General features: G+C 41.2%; 1 protein-coding gene across 2 annotated transcripts; it reads right to left on the reverse strand.

The window, feature by feature from the left end:
• Positions 1–6286: 6286 nt before the first annotated feature.
• Positions 6287–21939, reverse strand: CSTF1 (cleavage stimulation factor subunit 1). 2 transcript variants are annotated; one of them, XM_084645211.1, is made up of 6 exons: positions 21240–21939; positions 14841–15036; positions 12101–12378; positions 11268–11465; positions 9643–10033; positions 6287–7191 (listed from the first exon to the last, which is right to left on the reverse strand). In XM_084645211.1, exons 1-6 carry the CDS (start codon positions 21384–21386, stop codon positions 6932–6934), a joined length of 1470 nt encoding a protein of 489 aa, XP_084501337.1. In that variant the 5' UTR covers positions 21387–21939; the 3' UTR covers positions 6287–6931. The 2 variants fall into 2 exon arrangements, with proteins under 2 accessions (XP_084501337.1, XP_084501338.1); XM_084645212.1 differs by lacking the exon at positions 21240–21939 and adding an exon at positions 15755–16178.
• Between the last annotated feature and the right edge of the window lie 41 nt (positions 21940–21980).

Below are 21980 nucleotides of genomic sequence, written 5' to 3' on the forward strand. Positions count from 1 at the left end.
CATATTTTAAAAGCAGAGAATCTGAGAGACCAATGCAGAACAGTTCACGGTTAACATCTTCTGTTTTGTACAATTTTCAAAGGTTCCTTTATACAGAAATTATCTTGCCTCCATTCTGTTCCTTCCTCTTTCTACAGTAAGCATGTTCACTCTCTCTCCCCAAAACACTTTTATAATGAAAAACTGTGCCCGTGTCTTGCAGGGGGCAACAGTTGGATTTTTGTATTTTTCTCTCTAAATTTTAACCTTTTGCACTTGAAGTTGACTTGGTAATGCAGAAACATCCAACCAACCTTTCTAGTCATGCAAAATATCTGGTACAATGAAGCTCACTTGCAACAAATTCTGATCCTTTTCATGTGACAGGCATTGGTATTATCAGTTGTGAACGTGCAAGAAGAGAATTCAGCCTAGAGAAATTGCACAAATGTACCACCACAGACCACAGAATTTTTAAAACTATATTTTAGAAACAACAATGCAATCTGTTGCCACAGAGCTGCTCTAAATGTGGCATAATTGACCACAGGAAGACAATGCCGACTTCAATAACATAGAGCATGCATAAGGCCTACGCTACTCCACAGCTCCCTCCTATACTAGAGGGTCAGGGGATGGGATTTAGAGAAAGAGAGCATGGCTGCGGATTCCATAATGCACATATGACTCCTGTTCCCCAAAGCTCTTGACAAGTACTGTAAGTTAGGCTATTCTAACTTGCTGCTGGTGGCTGACTGGCACATAGCCAGCTCAGGCACCGGATAGCTTAAAATCCTTGCACAATGCACAGCAGAGCCTGGGAGGTTGCTGTGGTTGCAAGGTGAGAGCATGCAACTAAAATTCTAAGCGCTAGGTGTTCTCCTCTGCAAGCTTGATCACTTACTTGCAAGTATGCAATTAAAAAAAGTATGCGCATGTACTGAGCATTTGTTAATGAGAGAAATTTAAGAGTAAGCTTAAGCGTGTCTGACAGGAGCTTAGCTATCTGCATCTTTTTGTTCTCACTTCATGCTGCTGCTAGACAGGATCAACTTGCCAGCCACCCACCAGAACTCATTACTATAGGACAGGGCCCTGTGCACACGCTGTCTCCCTGCCCAACACTCTTTACTTTGTGCATATGCACATAGGACGCTGCACCTGCACACTGTACAATCAGCCCTCAACGCATATCCAAAAACATTAACAAGGTGTCCACAGAGCATGCGAATGCACTGGATTCCATTACAGAAGCAGTTTGTCCTGCAAAGGTCGGGGGGGGGGGGGGAAGTTGCTAATGATTAGCTGTGGCAATAACACTCATAGACCCTGGAGCTGGGGGCAGACGAGGTACCCAGGACATGGCCTTACCACTCTTTGGTCACAATACCACTCGCTCACATTTGGAGGGGGTGGGTGTAGGGGTTCATGGGCAGGGGAAGTGCCAGGAAGCTGGTGAGGAAGGGGGCTAAGAGGGGAAGAGGAGGGTCAGAGAGAGATGCAAATCTACTCCCCCCCACACACACACATTTAAATGATGCTCAGGAGCCCATGTTAACACTACTGTTTAGTTCTTTCATCATAATGGGAATTTCTGCACAGCCACAGCTGACAGCCACTGTGCTCCAGCTATAACAGGACTCAGTTTTTGCCCACCGATCTTGCCAAAGTGTTGCTATCACAGAATAAACTATAAAAAATGATGTAAGGCCATTAAAATGACATTGCCTGAGAGCCTCTGGGATAATGGGAACCAATAGGTCATTTAGCATGTTGCATCAGAAATTTGAATGGTTTCCTGACTTCTTACCATACTTCATCTCCATGAGATATGTGTATTTGTAGAAGGGCAGTGCTCAGAATTTACAAGTCAGGTTGATATTGCTAAATTCAGTCAGCCACTGCTAAACTATTTTGACTTCTGTGACCAAAATATCATACCTGGAAATTTGCTAAATTGAAAATAAAAGCATTAGGAGCCAAAGAGGGGGTAATAAGATAACTTTTTAAAATATGAGTTTCAAAACATAAATGGATCAAGTTTTCTTGTCAGTAATAGAGAGGAATATGTGTCCCATTGTCTTCTGATGAACTTAACATGGAATAAGAGAGGTCAATTTTTTCAAACAGACCGTGACAGAAAACTGAACACAGTAAATGTTCCATGTAACTCCTATCAGGTGCTTTTCCTTACATTTCTGGTATCGAACTCCAACCCCCCCCAAATCATATTTACATGATCAAGGTCATGAACATTACACTGGGAGCCAAGAACTCCAGCATTCTCTTTGACCCTGACATACACTGACACTTTCTGCAAGTTATTTATATTGCAGTCGGGCCCACATGTTGCTAGGTAGAGTACAAACGCATAGACAAGTTCTCTTCTTTGAAAAGCTTATAAACCGATTTTGTAAGTCTAATAAAAAACCCTCCATAATTTAACTTGTTTTTTATCCTGCCTGTAAAATAGGGAACTAACTTATCTACCATACAAATGTGTTGTGTGGAGTGTTTAGTTAATAATAGTACATTATTATACCATCAAAGAGCTTTACAAAGCATTCTGAGATAGTAATAAGAGAGGTGGTACCTTCAAGACAGAAGCTGGGGCTTACTTAATTTTTGTCAGTATAATTAACGCTTCTAAAATCTCTTAGGTTTCCTTTTACTCAGAGTTGCATCCAAGGAGAATTTCTTCAGACACCAATGCCAGTGCCACAGCCAGGTCTCCAACAGCAGAAATACAAGCAAACATCCGGTACCTTAGCATCCAAACCAAAAACTCCCTTTCCACAATTAATTGGTAAAGATATAAAACATGCATGATACTAGAAGAGTTATTCTGAACTAAATATCTATCTATCTATCAAATCACACTTACTTCAGCTCCTAATATTTTAAGTCATTAAATTCTGTTCTCATAAACCATCAACCTACCGTTGCAGATGTGTTGATTCTGCTATTTTTATCCATAGCTATCACCAAGCAGCCGTGCCACTTTGAATATTATAAATAATCACTGTATAACCAGTGTTATACAGAGCTCAGTTTTGCAAAGTCACAATGTGTCAGGAACTATTTCGCAAGAAAAAAAAAAAAAAAAAGTCTGACAAGTATTGCCCTGAAAGTCTTTAGCTATACAAAAGGTTTCCCATAGAAGTCAATTTCTGTGACAGCAGACAAGATTAAAACAAACAAAAAACCCTAACAGCGTCTACAACGAGAATAACTGTCTAAAAAGTGGAATTTTCCTTGATCTGTCTGTCACAGACTTGTTGCAAATAACCACAGATACAAAAAACCCACGCTTCTGCTTTGCTACATGTTCCTGTAGTTCCTAATTTAGAAGCTTGATGGAAGAACAGTTTACTACAAGTGTTTGCACAGCACTTTAATGAAATAACTGACTGCCACAATCCTATGAATTCAGGATTTCTAGCCAACATTTTCCATATCTTGCAAAATTTTCTCACATTTATTACAACACAATTATTATAACTTTGTGTTGTAATAGCCTGTAAGCTCTATGGGGTAGGGAATTTGTGTTCTTACATACCTACAAGGCACCACCATACTACCATATGTGTTGTAAGGTACATTTTGTATGAAAGACACTGAAAAATTTAAGCAACTTTGACTCATCTCAGAAGACAAATTGATCAGTCTGGTCTCCTGTGATATTCCTCTACATTTTAAGAGGATGAGTGGTGGAGTATGACTCTCCCATCTAATTTACTCTCATCTGCTATCCAGCCACCTGGATTTTTTGTCTAACCCTTCGGGCTGGTGTCAACTAGGTGCAGCATCGGCACATAAAAAGCGTTGAGTTAGAATGTTTGAAAAGTATCTGTTCAACTAAACAAGCTGAACAGAAAATGTCAGAAATCTTAGGAAAGTACAGTTACTTAAACTGCACTTCGATTTGTGTTGTCCATATGGATTCTACTTTTGGTGTGCATGTGCCGTGTGAAAATGAGATCGAATTCATTTGGCCAGCAGTCTATATTTGGGCCACACCTGTGCCCTAGATACTCTGCATTCCTCCCCCCACAGGGGCCCAACTGTTCCTCAGTTCCCTTTACTAATACAGAATCCCACTGGTATAAGACTCTGTAGAAGCAGGAAAGGAAGGTGAGCCCCAGAATTCATGTGGACAACACTTCCTGAAGAACCAGTTACTGTAGGATAACCATTTTGCGCCTGCTCCCCAGTGTCTGTAATGTCCACATGGATTCCATTCTTGGTGGCTAACGAACAGTCATCTATTTAAACAATGACTGCAGGACTAAATGGGCATCCAATTTGGAAGATTCTGCCAAAGAGTAGGGACTTGTAAAGGTCTGGATTGAGCCCCACATTGCTGTTCACAGATTTTTGTGACAGACATTTTTTGAACAGGCTACCTAAGCTCTAGCGCCGGGGTGTCAAAGTCCCATCCTGTGGGACATCTGCGGCCCGAGAACCTCCCCCACTGCGGCCCACAGAGGAGAGACGCATGCAGACAAGCTGCAGGCAATGTCTGCTGCAGGAGCCACCCTCCACATCTCCTACTGGCTGGGAGAGAGGGACAGAGATACTATCACTAATCACCAGGCAGAATCATCATCATTAGTTGCCGGGTAGAGACAGCCATAGAGGCAGTGTTGCTTTTTTCCCCCACAATGAATATAAACAAGTCAAAATATTGAACACAACTATCTGATGTCCACCTTGCTGCAATCCTGAAGGTTTCAACTGCTGTCACTGAGGGCAAACATCAACAAACTGACACAACTGAAGCGTTGCCAGGTGTCTGGCAAACACTAAAAACTCTCTGGCAGGTGAAGAATTGTATAAAGTTATATGAGTTTTATTATTTCTAAGAAATTCAAATAAATATTTTCTTTTCTGAACACCATCTTCAGTGACATTATTGGCTCACTGGGAGGACTGGCCCTGACCCTAAGGTAAATTGAGTTGGAGATCCCTGTTCTAGTGGAATGAGCTCTAACCCTCGCTAATTTAGAATATATTCTGATGTAGTCAGAATCCCACTTAGAAAATCTCTGATAGCGAACTTCTTCACTTCTGCAAAGGCCCCAAATGGTCATGTTTGGCTTCAAAATTAGGCGCAAGCCAGACCTCTAAAGGGAAGTACAAAATGTCCCCCAAGAAGTGCTACGTAGCTCTTAGCACGTAAGCTTTTACATAAGGGATACCTACATTTACAATGCTGTAGCAGCCCAGCTGCAGTGCTTAGTGAAGACGCTACCCATGCTGAGGGGAGAGCAATCATCAGGGGTCTGAATGGTTTTGTCCCATTAATGCAGAGAGTCTCTTACTACATTACATTTGTGAAGTTTAACTTCCCCTAGGGTTGAATGAGATTTTGGAAAAAATTGGGAGCTGAATGAACTAGAATACTAAAACAAATATGGGTAGGAACTTGAGAGTGACCCTATCCTTACAAAATGCCATATAATGAGGAGCTGAGGGGGGGCCCCAAATCTTTCCTACTCTTTTAGCTGATGTAATAGCTATTAAAGAGGCAATCTTCACTAGTAGGTGGTTTAGGGGAGACCTATCAACCCTGTTAGAACGAGAGAGGACACTCATCAACCTTGAGGAAAAACATGAATCAGGGCCCTAAGGAATCTTGCCACTGCATGGAAGGAAAAAAACATGGGGGTGGAAAGGCTGGTGGTGTGCAGATATTACTGCTAAACAGACTGTCGTAGAGCTGATAGAAAGTCCATCTTATTCTCCTAGCCATGAAACAGTCTGCTGATTTAGTAGGTAGAACCAGAGCACTCAGTAGGGCCATTACTGGCTTCTGGACTGTAAAAGATTAGCTTATGATTAGAGATGTGTAACAATCGTGTCTTGTTAGTCAGATGACAATATGGACTTTGGGATGCTGGGAGCCTGGTGTGGACTAGCTGTCTGTACACACCTTGTTGGTAGCTTATTAATATGTGTTGACCTAGTCTTTGAAATTGGACCAGATCAAAGCATATTAATGACTGTTAACGTATGCATTAGCACGATGCAGTTGGTCTAGGGTCTGTGATGTGATGTGTGTACATACGTATGTACGTACAGATTCACACTTCAATATGCCACGAACAAGTTCACATATACAAGCCCTGAGTGATAAGAGACTACCTAAGTCAAACAAAGACCAAATGCATGCTATACAAATTACATACTACCCGACATTTGTAGTCATGTCTTGGCACTGATGGGTTCAGGTCAGCTTGCAAGCCTCTATTTGCTTCACAGTTACAGCAGTTAGTTAAGAGAAATTCAAATGAAGGTCAGCCACCAGATTTCAAGTCTGAGCTTTAATATCAGAACTAAAACATCATTTGTTGAATTCATCTAAACCATTTAAAAATGGATGTTCAAATTCTTATGGCACAAAATTCTGGCTCAGAGCTGGAGAGCCACTGGGCCAATTTTTTTTTTTTTTAAATGAATAAAAAGATACAAAACCAGAGCTTTCACTGCACAGTGCATGAATCAGAACTGAAATACAACTTAAAGCTTCTTTAAAATATCTGGCCAAGTTCTGCTGAGAATTTGTGTAATCCATTCTTTAAAAAAAAAACAAACAACTTTAATAGGTTTGCACAGACGTAATGGAGAAATTCTATACAGATTGAGCAAGATTCACTTAAATTACTAACATTTTGAAAATTTAGACATGTAAGAGCAAGTTTAAAACTATGCCTGTAGGAAGGATTCATTGTATTCAAGGATAATGGTTGACTACTTACACAATTGATGCCATACACACCAATAAGGTCAGTGAGTGAGGGAAAACTCAATCTCAGTACTTTCATCTTTTCCCACCATGTTTGACAAAGTTAAATACAGACATAGCATGGCTCTTATTTAGGCATCTGTTGGCAGTACACTTAATAGAAGATGGTATAATCTAGATAATCACTGTTTTATGAAACTGTCTTTAGTCTGTGGTTGACCTTCGGTACCAAAATCGAGCTCTGTAGTCATCACTGCATGTCATGAAACCAGGATTGGTAGGAGAATGAACAATACACCGGACAATGCTGTTATGCCCCAATGACAGAAGATTTCGCCGTTCTGCAGTTCTTGAGTCCCAGCAGCAGAGACTTATGGTCCTTTCATCAGGCAGTAACACATAGTCCTCTGTGTGGTTAAAGACTGCCTGTGTTCTGTGTACTTGTCGTCCACTCAAACCAGCTCCTATAATAGCAGGGACATGATACTCATTAAAGGTGCAAGTAAAACATGTAACCTACAGTAGCCTTGCTTAGGGGGCAGATTGTCAAAAGCATAAGGAGTCTCTTTTAGATATTACTTGCTAACGACCATCAACAAGGGCCAGCTTTGTGTTCACCAATTAACAATTAGAAGGGTTCTTTGACAAAACTGTGCTCTAACATTTCTCCTCTCACCCTCACTGCAGAAAGGCTATTTGCTAAAACCTCAGTAGCACTAAGGGAAGCAGCAATAGTCACAGGCCTGAAGAATGACAATTACGATAGGGAAAATGCTCTTGCAAATTGTGCATTTATATATATATATATATATATATATAAAAAACGCAACACACGCATGCACACCTCTGTGTAATGTAATAAAAAGATTAGTATTAGATGCTGAACACAGCTCAGATTTGAGAATCAGATCACTAAAGTTCATCAAAACTTGCTGAAACTACTACTGGACCATCAGAAGCCAGAGGACTGCAGAAAGAACTGTGAAATGAAGGCACAACTTCATATTATTTTTTAAATCTTTCTGGGCAGTTACATCAAATCCTGACTTAAGGAATACGAGATGAGTTTGGGAATAAGGAAGAAACTATTTATTTATGATGAATATTTAGCATGGTGGCCAATTTCTACTCAAGGAGTATTTTAATAGGGATGCTGAATGTCTCGTGATCTGTCCAAGCTTACACAGCACCTACCCACTCTTTACCTGACTCAAAACCAACAGTATTAGTCCCTCATGTGCAGAAGCATTAAATTCGGATGCTCAATGAAAGTGTATGCTTATTTATAGAGAAAATTCATTATGTTACATCTCCCTACATAGTACCTATGCAGAAGTCACAACTATCAGTATTGGCGTCAGACAGTCTAGATGTGTTTTTGCTAATAAAATTTGATAAATTATTCATTTTTTTCCCCACACTTAAAAAAATACATCAGCGCAATCACTTACAACTACAAGTGACTTTCAATGAATTCGTTACAGTAGGTGTTTTTTTGGTGGGGGGGTAGGGGTGAAAGAGATAAATGGCACTGGGCACAATACTTTGCCATATTTCAGCCTCTATATAGGAAAGTTCAGAGAGGTGCTTGGAAATAAAAGGGTTTTTTGTTTGTGTTTGTTTATTTTTTTAAAATACGCAATTCCACATTGTACTAGTCAATACCACCACAATGTGAGGGTTCGTCCTTCAAAAACTATCTTGAGGAAAGAAAATCTATATACATTCCAACAAACGAGGTTTACCTGTGAAAGAATTCCATACTACTGTAAGTATTCACACACCATTTCATAGAAGTATAGAGAATACCTGAAGCCCTTCCTTCCTAACTGAATCAGTCAACCAAATCAAAAGACCTTCATAGAACACAGGGCATGAGCACAATGCTCCAACACCACTTCTCCCTCCAGTAGCATTGGTGAGAAACTTAGCACGTAGCAATTGGTAACTAAAACTGGAAAGAGCACAGCTAACAGAGGGAAGTGCAAGTTCTCATTATCAATATCTATAAATAATATATAAACCATTATCTAGCTAGGCCATTGCTCCCACTGTAGAAGTTTAGCATTAAACTTTCTTATAAAAATGTTTCACATATACTATGGCATACACAGACTTGATTTGATTAAATAAGAGAAACAATCAAGTAAAGTGGCTGCACTTTACAAACATTTTGTGGTTGTTTATGGAGGCTATGCTGCACCCTGCTGGTTAAAAATACTACCAGTTTATACTTTGAGCAACAAGATCACTGTTAAATTATACTGAGCTCTTTGCAGATTGAATCAAAGTGTAAGTTTCTGGTTTTGGCAGATCAAACTGCCCTAATATCTCTGGAATCAATTTCACAGTAACAAAATCTCCTGTGGAGGTTAGGGAAGACTGAAAGGAGCCACCAGTCAGCAACTTCTTGCCAAAAATATATATCTTGATAGGTCTACTTTTGTTTTCCTTTCTGGAGTAACTCAAGAGAGTTGTATATGATGATGCTTTCCCTTGACAGACAGCTAACAGCCAGCAAACCAGACAGCAGAATAGTAATACATCATCTGAACAAATGAAGTAATGATAGAAAGCTATCCAAATCCACTTATATTAGTGTAAGATAGTGACCAACGCCTAAAGACAGTCAAGAATGGAATGAAGTGACATATCTGTTACCTGTGACCAAGAAAAGAAAAAAAGTGGGGAATCCTAGAATTTCATCTTCACAGAAGAAAACTTCCAATTAACTTTAGAGGTTACTGTTCAACAGCACAAGGCTATCATGATCTTATGAGTAAATTCTGAAAAAATCTTTCACATACTTAACTGAGCGCATCAGACACTGGACTAAGCACTTAAAAATTTTGTGCTGCATCCAATATCATTCCCATCACTAGTTGATTACTGCATGAACAATTTTTGCCACATACCTGTATATTTGACCAGCGTTCGACCTGTGGATATCTCCCATAGTTTAGCTACAGAATCTTTTCCACTTGACAGGATGTACTTTGAATTTTTAGAAAAGATGGCAGAACAGACTTCAGCCCCATCATGTGCCTTCTCAAAAGTAGTGATACATCGATTTGAAACACCATCCCATAATTTGATGCATCCATCCTTGCTTCCCGTCACATACATGTTAGCACTTGCATTATAGTTTACTGAACATATAGCATCGGTGTGTTGATCTTGAGGATTGCAAGACACAAAACACTGGAATGTATTGATATCATAAAGCCGTAAGGTAGGGTGCTGGGTACCAACAAGTATGAAGTCACCAGAAGGATGAAAAGAGATGGAGCGTAACATTTCTGCTTCCTGTGTGATGAGAAATATATAAATCAATATTAATATAAAGAACCTATTTGCAGAGAGAAAATCCTGGTGGATTCACAAGTCTGAAGTTCTAGGATATTTTCATCTTTAAAAAAAAAGTAAGTTCAATTCTTAATTAGTATAGGGTTTAGGGCAGAATATAAATTGGAGAACACCATTCCCCTTTCCACTATATTGCAGTAACATATTTAGATCGATCAGGATTACACTTGAAGGAGTTCTCACAACAAATTTTTTGTTGGCCTCAAAGTGCGGCCCCCAACTCTATACACGTCCAAATCATTGTAATTTATTTATGAAGGATTTTTTTGCAGACTCAATATTAAAAATAATGTACAGTTGTCTCTATTCTTTACTGGACCTAAACAGAATAGAAACACAAATAAGGTGCTTTGCACTTTTTTTTTTTATCCCAAAAAGCAAAAGAAACAACAAGAAAAAAAGACAGACTTGCTAGAGAGTGTTTGTTAGCACTTTTCACAGCAGACTTAAACATCATTTTTCACAGCAGACTTACTCAGTCCCGGCAAACCTGGGGACACACTAAGCCCTGGATGGGGAGGTGGGTAGGGAGAGGGATGATGAGCTCAGGGACAGAGCCCACCACCACCACGCGGCCAGAGAACAAAGCTTTAAGCCCCATGACTGGAGCCCAACGACACTGCCTCCGGGGAAGGTGAGACAATCACTGGCTGCCTGCTCCTCTGTTTTGTGTGTCTCCAGAGGAGGGCAGGGCCCAACCACTACTGATCACCTCGGAGGAGGGGCTGATGCTTTGCGCCCCCCCATGACTGCCCAGAGGGCTGTGGCCGCAAGGAAAGCCCCCGGTGGCCGCATTTGAGAAACACTGCTCTAAGTCCTATATCAATTTTCAAAGCCAATTCATGGGGCAAGGGGGAGAGAGGAGCAAATTTTCCCCTCAACAACCAAAAAGAAATCCATAGAACTTCAATACTATTCATAAAGGAAATGCCAGAAACACCACTTCTAACAGATTCAGGTTTCCCCGGTGGACATAGAGAGAGAGAGAAGAGTGGACATTTTATGTACCTAATTTGTATGCATAATCACCACAAGAGTATCTGCAAATTGGATAATAGCATACTCCTGTGTATCTAGCTATTTCTGCATGCAGACACAAATTAGCTAATTGCTATCATGGTAGTTGTAGACCTCAAACTTTTTTTTTTTTTTTAAAAAGACTATAACCTCTAACCTGGATATACTTGAAGGCTCTTTTGGCAGAAGGTTTTGAATAGTCAAACAATTTAAGTGTATAGTCCCTTGAACCAGATGCCAGGATCTGTTCTGTTGGATGGAAAGCTAAACATGTAACCTCATCCACATGATCATATAGCGTCCGAATAACAGGATGATTTTCCATGTTCTGCTGAGCTGTCTCATTCATCATGACCTATAGAAAACATTTAAAACAAGTCAATGGAGAGTGTTTCCTTCTTACAAAGAACGAACCATAAACCACTATCCAACTCTTGTGTTATTACTCTGGGGCATTTAAAAGATAGATACAAAAAACACCTGGGATCTCCTGGTAGAAGAGAAAAAGTGAGTTTTAAACATGCATCAATGCCTGCCTCATCTTCCAAACAAAGATTGTATTTTTTGATGAAAATCTATGCATATACTTAGAATGATAATCTCAAAGTTCTTTGCAAATATTGGTCATTAACACCCCCATGATAAGTATACAATATTCTTCTTTTACAGAGAAGCAAACAGAAACTGACAGAGGTTAGTGATTTGCCCAAAGTCAAAATGGAGTTGACAGCAGAAAAAAAACAACACTCAGTGGTCCTGAGTGTTAGCCCCTTGCTCTAACTCACAATACGACCGAAACAAATGTTGCACTTATTTTGTTTCCGGCAACATTCTTAAGACTGTGCACTACCACTAGCTGTATGCAGATTCCAGACAACAACAAAAAGGTACTTTTTTTTAAGTATGCCATCAGAGGCAGAACAAATGCTATTAAATGGATGTAGCATTTTTATCATTCACTGACTGATCATGATTCATGTGATACTTTACCTCGATGGGCATAGCACTTTTTGCCAACATTCTCTCTGTATCAAGAATTTTTATTGAGGCATCAGCAGATCCTGTAGCTATTAACTGCCCATCTCTGCTATATGTAGCTACGCGACATGGTCCTTTATGAGATGTGACGTAACAGGTCTCATATTCAGAAGCCTCGGGGGACATAGTCTGGACATCTGCATCAAATTCTAAGTCAATCCCTGTTCCTGGTGCTACTGTATCGGAGCGTCCAATTGCATACTGAACTGCGCTGTCATCGTTCTCCATACCTGAAGGATGAGAGATTAAATATATTTACTTTCTCCACAAAAAGGTTGACGAAGTCTTCATAAATATACTAGTAACTGCTTAGAATAGCCACGATTGTATCTACAGCCAGCTTTCACAGGAAATAGTAATGCCTGCATAGAAAAAAAATATTTTTTTAAAAAGGACAGCTATTTACAGAACTTTTTCCTTTGCAGCTCAGTAAAGAATACCCAAGAAAAAAGAGATTATGACTACCATAATCACCACAATGAAGCAGTGCCAGTAAAGGTCCCTGGTCCATGACTAGAGCTCCTAGGTACTACAATAATTCAAATAAGAATAATGAGAACCATTATTCCTCCATACACTTATATCTCATATTTAACACCTTCTTCTCTTAGTGGACGTTGCAGCTTAAGCAGGTACAAGCTCAACATTTTAACCACATCATTAACTCTAGTCTGAACAGAGGTAAATGGTGTTCCCCGTCTATGTCACCTAACCCTGTTCAGAGTAGTGTTGGATGACATGGTGTTGAAAATGCTTGCTGTTACCATCAGTAGTAAATTAGAGATACTAATTTTCCTAGTTTAGATAGATCTAAAGCTTACTATATTTATACTCTCAGAGATGTGTGAAACACTATTTCAGTTTGCTATGCACCCTGCTATTACATTATTCAAGTAGATTTTCAAAGAGATCATGATGAAAAATAGCTATACTAAGACCTCAACTGCCTTAACACTGAAACGTGTAAAGTTAAATGCTGCATTTCAGAGCTCCTTGTAGTTACTGTCATTAGTTTTGTCTGAGCCAAAGAAAAGCTAGTTGACATGCTGAGATTCAAATCAAGACGTTACACAAAATAATATAAGAAGGCAGTTTGATCCTTTGTTGTGATTTCTAGCCCTTGAGGACTGTTAAAGCTTACAATGCTTTAAATAGTCGTTAAATAATTTTACTCATTTGGTAGTAAATTTTGCAGCACAGTTTTTTGCCAGTATAAAAATTTTCTCCCCAGTATAAAATTTCTGCTCCATGGAAAAATCAGGAGTATTTTCAGTAAACAGGATACTTTTAGTCTCTGTCACTTTAACAATAAAGTGCCTCCAACACTAATACTGCAACACACACACACACACAAACCAGACTAGTGACAGATCTAAGCTTACTCTGAAGCTAAGCTACCACACTGCGACACAATACTTTTGGTTTTAGCAGATGTCACTAACTTTTCCATTAGTATTCTTCTGCCTAACTCAGTTACAAGACTTTCCACAATATTTTGTTGGTATCTGTTGGTGAATAAAATTACCCTACCACACATTATTATTATTTATATTCCAGTAGCATACAGAAGCCCCAATGATGCATGTTAAGAGGCACTACACACACTAAGAGTCTATCATAGTAAGAGACAGTTCCTATCCCAAAGGCCTTATCATGTAAATATAAGAGAAACAAAAAGGTTGAGAAAACACAGATGTATAGAGTGGTGAAGTGACTTGACCAAGGTCACAAAGCAGAGACTAAAACCCAGGTCTGAGTCCAAGTCCAGTATCCTAGCCACTGGACTACACTGCTTCAGTTACACCTGTTTAGAAAGTAAACATTTAACAGAGATTTCCTATTAAGTTCCATCCTCCAATACATAGTGCATTCACCTGCTTAAGAGAGAAATATGTTTAGACTTACACCATCACCCAGACATTTGTCAGACAATAAAAAAACTGAATTCTCATCTGACACGTAATACCAGTGTCAGTAACAAACCTATTACTATATACCCTGAAAAACCTGGGACCTACCTGCCTCCTCAGCCTCCCTCCCCCCCCCCCCCAACATGAAAAAGTCCCTCTGACATGTGGCAACTGAACTGAAACCTCATAAGAGAGAGGGAGTGACTGGCAGAGCATTCTCTGTGAGGGTCCTGGAACTCTAAAACCCATTTCCTTTCTAGATCTGTAACAGTTTATTTATTTATCTTCAAGACACAATGCAAGGCCCACCATTTCTCCTGTCTGCGAGGAGACTGGTCTCGAGTAGGTCTACTAGTGTTGATGTGCGATTTGATGGGTCAGTTAGTTTCTATTATATTTATGGATTATTTGATTTTATCTAGGAGATCTAATAGCCCCATTTATTCCATGTACTTTTAGAAGACTGTCGAGGATCCAGGGCATTGGATAGGCACTATTATAATTTGAAAAAGTACAAATAAATAAGTAGATCCTAGAAAAGAGTTATTGAAAGACTTTCAACTGTACAGCAACATTAGTAGTTATCGTTATATAAGTGAATGAGAACATCTACTTTTAGATTGCACTGAGTCCACTACAGAATCACAGAGATGTAGGGCTGGAAGGGACCTCTAAAAGTCATCAAATCCAGCCCCTGCTGAGTCAGGACCTACATACCTGAACTTCATCAAAAAAGTCTGCAATTCCTAGTTTACGTACATGAATCCTGCATTACAGTTTACCTAGTTTAATCAGATGCAGCAGTTGTTCAGATGGTGCGCAGACTGATTGTGGTTTTATCTCATTTATCAGGCCATTGGCAATGTTTATGTATCCATCATACAGCAATTGACTAATAATCAGTTTGTAAAGTTGTTGACGATCTTTCAAGCTTACTTTTGTTCTATACATTGTGAGCAAGGAATGCCTTGCGGGTGCCTGAAACAAGAGAAAAAAATACTTACAAAACAGTTACATTGCAATGGTGTAATTTTTCAAACAGAACATCTCTTAACACCTTTCAACACTAAATTAAAAAGTTATTGTATACGTAAAAGAAAGATTTTCAGCTAAGATTCAAAACTAGATGGACAAATGAAAAGAGATAACAGAAAGCTGTTGCAGACAGTAGCAACTACAGAGGAGACAGACCACCAGTTACCAGCACTCAGACTGTGATTAAGGACTGCTACAAAGGTGAGAGAAAAGCAACACTGGCTAGCAATGTTTGCCTCCTGACAGTAACCTTTCTTTAATTCTATCAAGCAGGTGTGGGGAAATGGGCACACAGTTGTGAAGGACAATGTTAACACACACAATTTGTAGGGAAGCCAAGAGGCAAAACAAAACGTGTATTGTATGTTTTTCAGTGAAGCCACCAGATGAAAAAACATAACCTCCCTGCACCCAACACACCACCCCTCCCCCAATCCATCCATTTCCAGCCCCAAAGAACAATCGATTGTTATAAACGGGGAGGGGTGAAAGCAAACTCAGGGGCGGGGGAAGAAACTGTCTGGAAGGAGAGTGAACTGCCAGCGTTTCCTTGGGACCGCGGGCTAGAGGAAACGGCCTTCGGCAAACAAGCAGAGCTGTAAGCCGCTCAGCTCAGCAGGGCATGTAGGAAAGGAGTTGTTCACACCGCCCCGGCACCTACCAGCCCGTCTTTCTGCCTCCCTTGCTCTCCCCCTAAAATGGCGACTGGAGCCCTGAGAACATCGATAGATGCCGGAGGCGGCGGCTAACTGTATCCCAATCACTCCCCAGCGCAATGTGCAGCTTTGCGCTACTGAGCATGCTCGTGCACAGTGAACATGCTCACGCACATCTGCTCCTGAAGCCCGCCTGCTTCCCTAACTAGGATTATACAACGTCCTGCTGTTCCCGCAGCCGCGTTACAAGGAGACAGGGGACAAATCGGAGAGGTGGGATCTTACCTGCAGTGCAGGGATCCAGACTGCACACTCAAGGAAATCATGCAGCTAGTGGAGGCAGGCGAAGGAGAGGGGCAAAATCAGGCATAGGGAGTAGGGGCCGGGGTTAAGAGCCTCTGCCAGACAACGGGGGGAAAAGGGGGAAACTAGACACATAGAGAGTTTACTAGAAGTGGGGCGAGATGTCTGTGTGGGTTGCAAAAATAAGCTGTGCGTGGCAAGAAGACTATTGTTTACACTGCTTAGCAAAGGGGTATCTCACGGTCCGCTTACCAGGGCTGTTTTTAAAGGCATAGAGCATCTCAATGCCTAGAAAAGGCACCTCTTCCTTATCTGAAACGATGTACTGAGCAGCTAAAGAAGACTGAATACAGTGAAACACAAACAGCATTCCTATACATGCTTTTAGTATTTTAACGAATTCCTTTTCTGTCTATGTCTGCATAAAGCCTCAGAGCAGTTCACTAATTTGTTTTATCTACTGTTCCAGTCCCTGAATCAGATTCCATTTCTTGTAATCCACTGTCAAAGCTGTTTCCTGCCTTTTCATTATTTACTTTTTAAAATTGTTTTTATTACTCTTATCTTACACTTCATTTATATTAACATTGTGCAAACAGATGCCATTGCACTATTTAATTTATATTTTAATAGCAAGCAACTGAAAATATTAATAGTTGCTAGAGGTTAACAATCACATCTCACATTGTTTCTAGTAGAACACTTCATATGTTTTTACTGTGATTTTGCAGTTTGCAATTTTTAATTTTTATTTGCACAAGTGTTTTGTTTTGTTTCGTTTTTTAAATCAAATGACTTTAAGGCTGGCATCAAAACTTCTTTAGTTTCCCTTTCCTTTCTTTGATTGGCTTGAAATTGTGCCTCCTGGGCACTGACCTAAATTTGGGGCTATCTGAACAAGGGGTTCATGAGATACAGTACCTACTCCTCCCCCACCTCCCCACTTTTCTTAATATTCACATGTTCTGGTAGTGAATGTTTGATCACAGATAGAGATCAAACCAGGTCTCAGAGATCATCACACCAGGGTCTCAAATGCTTGAGAGCCACCTCAATGGAGTGTATGGTATCATACACTATATCCTTTTGGGGGAAATCAAATTACATTAGCAGCCAAGAACTTTAATTCTCCTGTTAGGAGCACCACTCTTTAAAGTGCTTGATAACATGCCACATGGATTATACTGAGCCTGCACAGAGAGAGAAGATAGCTGGAAACGACCTCTACATCACACATCTTGAATGGCTCAAGGGGGGGACTGTTATGATCACCAAACCTAAGCCACAGCCTGGTGGCAAATCCAGCCCAGGACAGAAATCCTAAATAAAAGCAGGAGATACAGTTTGCTCCAATCTGCCTCTGTCAAAGGGAGTTTTGGTTTTGTGGAAATGTAATCTAAGTACAGCAGAATATTCTGAAAGTGCTGAAACTTTTTTAAAAAAAAGGAGAAAAAATTACACATGCAACTGCTCCCTGGAACGTGACTGGGGTGGAAGAGTAGGTGGGAACGGGGGTGGTGGTCTTAGAGCAAGGGAGGGGGATATATGGGACTGGGTGGGAAGGAGAGGGGTTGAGAGGGTTAAGTGATGGGGAGGGACACTGGAAAGATGGGACATGGAGTTATTGGGGGCTGGTAGAATAGGCAGACAGGGCACCTCTCCTTTCCCACGTACATGCCACAATCTAGAGCAGGGGTTCTCAAACTGGGGGTCAGGACCCCAAAGGGGGTCGGCAAGGTTATTACATGGGGGGTCGCGAGCTGTCAGCCTCCACCCCAAACCCCGCTTTGCCTCCAGCATTTATAATGGTGTTAAATATATTAAAAAGTGGTTTTAATTTATAAGGACGAGCACACTCAGAGGCTTGCTATGTGAAAGGGATCACCAGTACAAAAGTTTGAGAAACACTGATCTAGAGGGTCCAGCCCATCTAGAGAGGTGTGGACACCCCCATGCAATATGTGGTGACCTGCCTTCCAGGGAGTCTGAGCCCCCCCAGTGGTGTGTCTGGCCACTGTGTCTATATCAGGATCTTAGGAGTCCCTGCCCATCTATGGTGGTTAAGGCCCTCCCATACATGCCCCCCTTATGTGAGCCAAGTTCTGGAAGGGATTTGTTTGTGTAGGGTGGGGAGGAGTGTCTCACCCTATCTCCCTACACCTCATGCGAGTTAGGAGATGACTTTTTAGATGATATTTATATTCATAGTTAACATGCAGTATTAGTGGGATGCTATTTTCAATAAATGTGATTTAACAACAAGATCGGATTAATTTCCTGATAGCTAAAGATAAAAATGGAAACAGCACATATTTGTGCTCACTATTAAAAAGGGTGGACACTGAACTGGTAGGAATTGAGCATGTGACTGTTTCACTCAGCTTGGGCTCAAAACACTAATATTTAGCATGAGTATGAAGGGCTTATCAATGGCACAATAGCAGCAAATATAGCCCAAGACTCTGGCAGGTGGTATATGCATACCTTAATATAAAACCGTATGTGTGCGCATGTACTGATTCCAAGCATTTATTAAATAAAAAAGTAAACCATTACTAAATATTGAGAGTGACTTTATGAAAGCATGAAATACAATTATGAAGTCAGCTATTGGCTATTCATTTTAAAGTATAGATTCTTCCTCCACTGAGAAACTGAAAAATCTACTATGTGACTCTGGAAAACAGAAATCGTGGAACACAAGATACTAGAGGTTGGGCACACTGTTAGACCATCCATCCTAAAAGTGGTTAATGTCAAATTTTGACTACTACTTAGTTATGATGAGTTTTCTATTTTAAAAATGCATAAGATTCTAGAACTAATGTGGAAGCCACACAAGATATCCTATGTATATACAGGAGAAAAACAGCAATTCTCTTAATGGAAAAAATCAGGTATAGCTTTGTTATATATTCCTAGTGAAGTCAGAGTATACGGGAAGGTAAATAGGAAGAGTAGAATGTCATCATAGTTATTTTAATAAATGTACTAAAATGTGTCACAAATTTGGTACCCTAATGAAAGAAACTGGGTTCTCTGTATGAATATTGTGTTTAATTAGTGAAAAATAAAAAATGGTTGAAACCAAAAGAGCACTGAAATACAGTAGGATATAGTTATATCTACAAATTAACAGTTTAAGAGAAATAGATGAGGGTACCAAATATTATTTAAATATGACCCCCCGCACCTGAAAGGAAAATATTTGCAAATCGTTACTGTAGTTCTTGAAATAAGTGACATTTATTAATGAATCTATTTCTATTTATAGTTTCCGTAATTAGGAAATCATTTGATTAAATTATATTGATTTTGCAGAGAGCACAAAAGTCTACTGCTGCAACCCTGTCATATGCAAGAAAGAAAACAAAGATTGCATAATGCTAAGAAACTCAGAAGTGTATTAGAAACACATGCCATATGTTTGAGCAAGTAAGTAAACAGAATAGGATAGGTTTCAGAGTAACAGCCGTGTTAGTCTGTATTTGCAAAAAGAAAAGGAGTACTTGGGGCACCTTAGAGGCTAACCAATTTATTTGAGCATAAGCTTTCGTGAGCTACAGCTCACTTCATAGTGTTGCATCCGATGAAGTGAGCTGTAGCTCACGAAAGCTTATGCTCAAATAAATTGGTTAGCCTCTAAGGTGCCCCAAGTACTCCTTTTCTTTTTGCAGAATAGGATAGTTCATTGCACAAGAACAGAAGTTATGGCCCAGTATCTAGGCAGTTACATATAGCGCAGATGGAATAACCTGGATAAGGGTCAGGATTGTGGTAATAATTCCAAATTAATAAAAACTTCAACTGATATGTAACTAGAAAGTTAAAAATCACAGCAGAAGTTCAATAAATATTTTATAATTTTGAGTTAATTGAAATTATATTTTGCACAATTAGTGTAGTCATTTTTTCCATCTTTTTTTCCCCGAAAGGCACAGTGTGACTCCTGCAGGAGGTGGGCAACATGTGCTCTGCCTTCCACAGGGAACCAGTGAAAACATCCTGAGCAGTAAAAAAGAAACGTATACAAACTTTGTGCAATTATAGTTGTGATGTTTACAAAATGTGTCTACTGTATAACTTTTTAAAAGGTAAATATTTTGGTTTTCTTGCAATTATACAATCAAAATACAAATAATAATAGAGAAATTCAATTTTAATGTACACTTAGCTAGTCACAAAAATAAGTGTTAATTCTGTTTTTAAAAATAAGTTTAGATACTTTTTAAAATGTTGACATGTAAAGTAAGCGATTCTTGTTTGCCTTGCTGACAGCAAATTATGACAGATGGGGCACTGCCATCACAATTGGTTAACTCTATTCTTCCCATCCCCTGGTCAAGGGGCAGCAAATTGTGATGGGAGTTCTTCCCCTCAGTCAGAATATGCCACTTTAGACCAGGAGACAGGGAAGCATAGAGACAGCAAATTGTGACAGTGCAATAACAGAATACCTAGATGTCAGTAAGGGCTATCAGCAGCAAATTGTGCCAGGAGCATGGGGAGTACATGCTAAACAACCAAGAGCTGGGTGACCCGGTGCATGTACACCACAAAAGCGTGAGCCTGGGAGCATATACAGACCCTTGGCAAACGCCTACTTTTTGTGGGGAGGAAAGGGGACTGTAGGGTGGGACTAGGAGCATGGAAAGGCAGATTCTATTCCCGGTCTGGAAGCGCAGGAAGTTCTAATGATAACACCAGTCTAGTTCAGGAGAGCACAATTCATTTATTTCCAGCTCTAGCAGAAATAAGACCTAATGGTTAGCTCAGAGCATGGTAAACTGAGAAATGATAAAGAGGCTACAGAGATCAATGGCAGTATTCATTGGGAGGGGCCTGGAAAGGGGTTAGGGATTGAGTAGCCTAATAAGATCTGTAATTGAAATTCAGAACTCCTGGTTTCAATTCCTTTGATAGAGTGAGAGCAGTGGGATCTCAGGAGACTGGGGATTGGGACTGCTGGGTTCTACATCCCAAGCCTCGCTGGAAGCAAATGGAACTGAAAGTCACCAGGCCCCACTGCTGGGTGCTTCAGACCTCTGGGATGACTCCAGAATTTAGGAGACAACATGGTGGCACACTCAGACAAGGCACTTCAGGGTGCCTCAGCAGCAGTGCTGAAGGCCTGTCCCAAGAGAACAGACCCGCCCAGCCCACCCCCGCAGAAACGGCCCTACTCACCTCAGCCTCAAGGAAAGGCAGCCGCAGCGGCCGTGGCTCAGGAGCGGGGGAGACCACGTTACTCAGGCCCCGTGGAAGCGGACGTCTATCACACGCTGAGGGAACACGACGGCCTGACATCCTCCTCACACCTGTCCTCGCTGCCATCTATCACACGTCACCGCCACGCAGCCCCACACGCCGAGACCACTTCCACACTCGTCCCCACGAGCACGGTGGCAACGGGAGATGCCGCCTAGCTCACGCCTTCAAAGGCCTCAAGCCGTCCTCACGCCGGGCCCGCCGGTCACACAATCACACACACAATGGCTCGAGAGCCCCTTCACGGTTGTGCGTTGCGGCCCAGGTCCAACGGGAGCCAGCAGGCGACACGCCCGGCTGCTAGTGCAACAGAACGGCCCGGTGCCCCCCTCCCGCGTGCCCTCGAGCGCCCAAAGCCCCGCTGGTGCGACACGCTGGCCCTGCGCTCGACCGCCCGCTGTCCGTGGGCCCTGTCACTGACCACACGTCACCGCTGCTGCGACACGCTGGCCACGGTCCCACTCACGTTGGTGCTCGAGAGCCACAGCCCGGAGCAACGGCCGCGGATCACACGTCACCGACCGCCGGGGCGACCCGCTCGCCAGGCAAGAGCCCAGCCACCTTTCTCCGCCTGAAGCTAGGGACGAGCAGCTTCTAAGGCAGCCCCCCCCGAAGTCCTTCCCGTCCCCACCCCCCAGGCTCTGTGCGCACTCTCTGCGC

This window comes from Lepidochelys olivacea (assembly GCF_965140295.1).
Source record: "Lepidochelys olivacea isolate rLepOli2 genome assembly, chromosome: 13".
Classification (NCBI taxonomy): Eukaryota; Metazoa; Chordata; order Testudines; family Cheloniidae; genus Lepidochelys; species Lepidochelys olivacea.